Source organism: Mya arenaria, chromosome 10 (assembly GCF_026914265.1).
Source record: "Mya arenaria isolate MELC-2E11 chromosome 10, ASM2691426v1".
Taxonomy (NCBI): domain Eukaryota; kingdom Metazoa; phylum Mollusca; class Bivalvia; order Myida; family Myidae; genus Mya; species Mya arenaria.
This window is the reverse complement of record NC_069131.1, coordinates 39,579,867-39,586,662: the sequence shown is the minus strand read 5'-3', so window position 1 is coordinate 39,586,662 and position 6,796 is coordinate 39,579,867. Positions and strand designations below refer to the sequence as shown.

Genomic DNA, 6,796 nt, shown 5'->3' with positions numbered 1-6,796 from the left:
CATTGACATCAACGTTATATTTTCTTGATTAGAAGTCCGATTCTTGAACATTGGTCCGTTAAGAATACACTATTCATTTATCGCATTAATTTTGTAGGACCGTTAATTGCAACGTCTGCTGCAGCGGTTATAAAATGACTGTCTTATAACATACATTGTGTTATAACATACATTGTGTTCGGTTTATAAAATTAATCCACTATTTTTTCCCATGGTAACATCAAACACTCAAAACCAGCGTTAGAGTTAATTAAAGAGAAACAATATAAAGGTTCCATTACATTAGCACTTACTTAAACCAATATGTTTTGACAAATACATAATATTTTCACAAACTTATGCTTTTACCCGTTCACACATAGAAACGGATAGACACTGAAAAGCAAGTTTCAATCAACCATCAGCAAGCTCGTTTACGCTGTTGTCTTCCTGGAGGTCTGTGTACGTTTCATCTTTATTCTCTCTTAAGCATTTGACACTAAGCTCTTGGTACTGCATTTCCGGCTCTAAAATAAGCGAAGAATAAATATGTTTATTAAAAAAGATTGGCAAGTAATAACAATACTACAATGTAAACTACAGGCGCAAATCCAATAGTCCCAAACGCCATGATGACGTTAATTAATAACAAATCTTAAATGATTCAAGGACAAAAAAGTGACGCAAAACTCCCAAAGGCAAATCTCAGATAACACAAATTTTAATGTTCAATGAATGTATGAAGATACCATAATTCCTCATAATAAAATAGCAACTTTTCATGCATTTAAATCTTTCAAATCCGAATTTAAGTGAAATGTAAGGGACAATAGAATTTCGTTTTTTTAAATGATGGTTTTAAGTAACACTCTTTCGGAATATGTTTCCGGATTTGACATCACGAACACTACTAATACATTTTAACATCTTACAACATAATGTGCAAACTGATCCAAAACAAAACAAAAAATTCAATTCAGTGAAAGACGAGAGTTTGCTATCATACTACCATTTTAGCATGGACCATGCAAGTAGAATACCTTTCTGTCATTTCAGAAAGTACCAACTTCGCACTTTAATTTAGCCTGTTAACCAACAAAAAGGATATTTTTACTAAGACTATACTATCACATATATAGTATTAACAAGACCATGCAAACTATCATGTTTGTATCATTTTATTTAAGTTATTACACAAGCTAAAATTCATGTCACTAAAACTGGTTTGTCATTGAGCGGTACATACATACCAAGAGAACTTATAAAAATGAAAAATGTACCAATTGCAAATGGATCCGGGTTGCTGAACGCAAGGTCTCGGTTTCTTTCAGAGGAGTTGCTCTTCCTGTGTCGTTTCCTTTATGAAAAGTTATAAATATGAATATATAAGCTTTGCATAATTTTTTTTTTCATTTTCCGCATTGAAGGGCTTAACTTGATCAACATTCCTTGGAACTTTACAATTTAAAGCATGTATTTGTTTTATTGTTCAATGTTACATACCTTCGAAGGAACAGCACTATCTGGATGGCAGCAGTCACACAAAAAATAGTGAGTGAACCACCAACAGTTCCCCCAATGATTCCCCCGCATGATAAAGATTCCGGTTTAGAAGTTGTCATTGCTGAAATTTGCATTTAGTATATATATATTATTATATATTCAATGTCTCTGCTGTTAAACTTTTCATTAATAAATCTTTTGTTTATTTTGTAATTTCGATCGGTAATGGAGGTATTATCATTAGTATCTAAAACTTCTTGTATATCCATCAAACGTATTGAACAGTATTTTATATAACCTGAAAAAACACAGTGAGAACCGGATGAAACATTGGATAACACAGAGTTACAAGATATTGGTTTTTTGGGGTTTTTTTTACAAATTCTTTAATAAAACTGTATGTACCGTTTGCGCAGGTAATCCCTTTGTATCCATCAATACAACCATGTCGACAACGACCAAAGTAATCGCATCTTGTTATATCTGGTACGGAAACGCATGTAGCTGGACACTCTATATCGCACATGTCGGCGTAGAAGTTGCGAACACAACCACGTAGGCAGCGGCCTGTCATAACATCACATTCCTTATTGACACAGGTGTCACTACATGTTCTGGCACAGTAATTTCCAACACTAGTCAAAGAGTTGTTAACACATTGTGAACAGATGCCATTCTCTCTAAGACAGGATTTGCAAGTAGGATGGCATGAATTATTGCAGTTGTGGCCCCAGTATCTTTCTTGGCATCCGTATGTACAAATACCATTTAGCTGTTCACATGTGTTCGCAAGACACGATTGTTCACAGGGAGTGCAACCTGACATATTCGAATCTATATAAAAGCCCTTGAAGCATGATAAGCAGTGAGACGCGTTGTCTTGAGAACATGATTGGCAAGCATAGTTACAGTTCTCATGACAATTTGATGAAGTATAACCGTCAATACACATCCCGCAAGATCCATCGATTCTGTCACATGTATTATTCGCACAACTTACACTACATGTTTTATCGCATAGGGCTCCAAAACGTCGCAAGCATCACATTTGTTTCTCATGAAGTATTGAATACACTTGCACGTACCATCTCTATTGCATATGCCATTTGTACAACCTCTTGAGCACCGTACGGTGCATTCGTCGCCATAATATCCAGGTATACAGTTTGCACATGTATTTCCTGAAAACCGAGGAAGGCATGTACAGTGGCCGTCACTATTACAAATATCCTTACAGCCCACGGAACACCGTTTAGAGCAAAAAGTAGAAATGTCAAAAATGCCAGTCCTACAGGAAATACAATTAACCGCGTTTGTGCACATGCAGTTCTCGTTTATGCAATTATTATTGCATAGTTCTCCGTATTTCCCTAGAATACACCTGTCACATTTATTTCCTTCAAAATTTGTGACACAGTTGCAAGTTCCATCATCATTGCATTTGTCTTCAGTACATCCTTTTAGACAAGCAGAATTGCAATGTTGGCTAACGTCGTAAAATCCATCAAGGCAGTAATCACATACGCTTTCAAAACATGCGCAGTGTCTGAAGGCACATGCATTTAAACACTCGTCAGATGGTCCGTAAAATCCCGGTTTACATATAAGACACACACCGTCAGATTGACGACAAGTCTGACAGTTTCCTTTACACGGGACCATGCATCGAGGTTGATGATAACCATCTTTGCAGCCATCTAAACACACATGATCCCAGCCCGGTGAGTCATATCCACACATGTCGTTAATGCAGCACTGGCATCGACCAGGACAATAGTCGCAATTAGCTGTAGTTAGTTCAAAAGAATCGTATGTAACTAATTTGACGAAATATTCGCCAATAATATAATACAAATATTAATATACTTAACATCTTGTACAAACGTAACAACATACTATTTTTTTATAAATGAAAAATTGTATGCAATAAGGACATCTATGAAAACTGCAGGGGCAAGCATGATGACAAAAATACAGCTTTTAAGCCTATATAAATCTATAAACAAGCAAAATGAAGTTTACTTAAAAGGTATGAATGAATGAATGAATGAATGAATGAATGAATGAATGAATGAATGAATGAATGAATGAATGAATGAATGAATGAATGAATGAATGAATGAATGAATGAATGAATGAATGAATGAATGAATGAATGAATGAATGAATGAATGAATGAATGAATGAATGAATGAATGAATGAATGAATGAATGAATCAATCAATCAATGAATCAATCAATGAATCAATCAATGAATCAATCAATGAATGGATGGATTGATAGATGGATGGATGGATGGATGGATGGATGGATGGATGGATGGATGGATGTGGATGGATGGATGGATGGATGGATGGATGGATGGATGGATGGATGGATGGATGGATGGATGGATGGATGTGGATGGATGGATGGAGTAATTTTATTATGATGATTTTATTGAATAACGACTTATTATTATCAAAATATAAACGAATGAAAGCGTGAGCCAGTCTTAACTTATGAACTTATTTGTAAAACTGTTATAGTACAAACTTTTAATTTTGAAATACATACCTTTAAAAAGCACCATTAATACAAATAGGATCTGAAATATTATAATAAGATCATATTTATGTCATGCTTCTCGCAACGATAAAAAATTGTCCCCGGTAATAAGTTTAAACAGAAATCATATATGGAAATGTTTAAAATGAGGACATATTAGGAAAGATATGAGTATAACTATACAACGCATGAGATAACTCATTTTTGGCACATTATTCGTAAAAACAGCAAATTTTAAAAGTTAAACAAATAAGATAAATAGTGACCAAGTGTGTAATAAGTTGTTGAAGTTAATCATTCATAACCAACTGTATATCAATTTTGACTTGAGTAATACCAAAAAGAGGAAAAACAATTGATAACATTTAAAGACAAAGGTGCTTTGTTTTCTCAAGTTAACATGGGGTGAAGAAGATGTTTCAACTACAATATTGTTTCGTCGCGTGACCTGTTCCGCGGACTGCTTTCCAAATATAGACCTGCTTCTCAACGTGACCCGTTCTGCTGGATACTTTCTAAAAATAGACCTGCTTCTGAACGTGTGCTGTTCTGCGGACAATTTTCCAAATATAGTCTTGGTTTGTAACGTATCCTTTTCAGCGGACAGCTTTCAAAAAATCGTGCTGCTTCTCAACTTGACCTGTTTTGCAGACGATGTTTCAACTACAATATTGGTTCGTAACGTGACCTGTTCTGCGGACAGCTTTCAAAATATAGTCTAGGTTGTTAACGTGACCTGTTCTGCAGACGATGTTTCAACTATAATATTGGTTCGTAGCATGACCTGTTCTGTAAACTATTTCCAAATACAGTCTGATTATTAACGTGAGCGGTTCTGCGGACTATTTACCCTTTATAGTATCGGTTACAATTTGCAATTTTACAAGTCAAGTTATGTTTCAATAATTGAAAAGTTTCCTTAATATTGCTTCCCTCGGAAAAAATGTTTGATAGTGTGTGAAAAGAGCACACGCATAAAGAATTTCTACAGTAAGACGATTAGTGAAACGCGTGAACGAAAAAAGTTGCCATGTACAGCGTGTTCACAACGGATCTCAAGTAATAGTTTGTGTTTGAAATATCAACGTTCTTCGGCGAGTCTCTCAATACTGGTTATAAAACACCAAAATAAATCACTGCTACAAAGGCCATTAAATATTTTAATCAATACAATCATGTAAGTTTGTTGGTCGTCATAAGATTTATCAACTTTATTTAAATCAGAATCCATACGGGATCAAATTGATGGCGGCATGATCGAAATCACTAACAACATTTACTTGTAATAAACTGTATCAATCAATATTTAAGACAACTAAATATATTCAATGATTATTGCAATGAAAACGTTTTTACTTTTACAACATTTAATTGTAATAAACTGTATCAATCAATATTTAAGACAACTAAATATATTCAATGATTATTGCAATGAAAACGTTTTTACTTTCACAATTTAGGGTTCTTAATTGCATACCAGGGCATGATAGATTTTTGGTATATGCCGTTAATTACGTTTTACCATTGTTTTAATATTTTGGATCACATTGACTTATCATTAACACGTTTACTGACATAGCATGTATATACGTACTTTAACATTAACTGTTGTCTATTATTACAAACAAACTTTTTGATTTTTTTTTTAAAATATGTATATAAATTTACAATACCTTAAAACTATCCATATTCATTCAGGGCGTTGACGAAAACTTAAATGTAAACATATCCAAGCTTAACGCTGGGGTTACTGACATAAAATATTCCTGTTTAATTGTAATATCAAAGTATGTTAAAGGCTCTGTAGCTGCAGTTATGATGAAATCGAAAGTAAACTATTTCTGCAAATGTTGAAAAACATCCCTCAGTTTTGATAAGTTTAACATGAAAAATATTTTATAAAAATATTATAAACAACGAATAAAAACGGACATATAAATTGCGCCTACGAAAGGAATAGATCCCGGGACCTCTTTGAATGTAAACAGTCAAGAGGATAATACCCTATTTACTGCAGCTTCATATCATGTAGAACAGATTTGACGTTGAATATAAACATTTATTTTCGTAGAAAGTATGTTGTCGATCTACATGATTTTGTAAAGCCTTCTATTTTTCATAGATCGCTCTGCCCTCTGCGCATGAGCGAAGTAACTATGATTGACAGTTATGGGTGCGGGTGTCTGTAAGCAGTTGAAGCTTACGTCATAAAACCCGAATTCGAAAATGGGTGTGTATTCAGCTTCCAAATCATATTTACATCCATTCAGTGCACAATTAAGATATTAGTGTGACAATATTCAAATACAAAACTCATCTACGATTCTCCCTTTAAAACACCCTTTATAAAATACAACAAATTAAACAAAGTCAGTACCAAAAGGTGCAATGTTGTATTGATCATGAACAAAAAAACTTAACGAGATCATTCCAGTAAAGTTGCAAACATACCATAACAATTCTAATTAACTATATATTAACATTTTTTACTCGTTAAATGAAACTAACACGTGGGCGGTTTAACTATCGAGCGGACGGTTATGTGTCGTTAAATTGTTGTTTTATTTCAATTGTTGACTCCCCAAATAAAGAACGTTTCTGCAAGATAGTGATTTAAATGTGGGATTGCAATTATATGTTAAATTATATTACAAATGTACTCATTTCTGCGGTGACTAAAGTTCCCTTCGATTAGTTAGAGGTTTAATACATGTCATGTAGAATATACATACCCAAGAATCTAGAATACTCCAAAATTAACAATTGT

At 33.9% G+C, this 6,796-nt stretch overlaps 1 protein-coding gene across 1 annotated transcript; it reads right to left on the bottom strand.

Moving 5' to 3' along the window:
* Positions 1-393: 393 nt before the first annotated feature.
* On the bottom strand, positions 394-3,253 carry LOC128204691 (proprotein convertase subtilisin/kexin type 5-like). The gene is made up of 4 exons (XM_052906090.1): positions 1,888-3,253; positions 1,483-1,603; positions 1,230-1,336; positions 394-506 (listed from the first exon to the last, which is right to left on the bottom strand). Exons 1-4 carry the CDS (start codon positions 2,432-2,434, stop codon positions 394-396), a joined length of 888 nt encoding a protein of 295 aa, XP_052762050.1. The 5' UTR covers positions 2,435-3,253.
* Between the last annotated feature and the right edge of the window lie 3,543 nt (positions 3,254-6,796).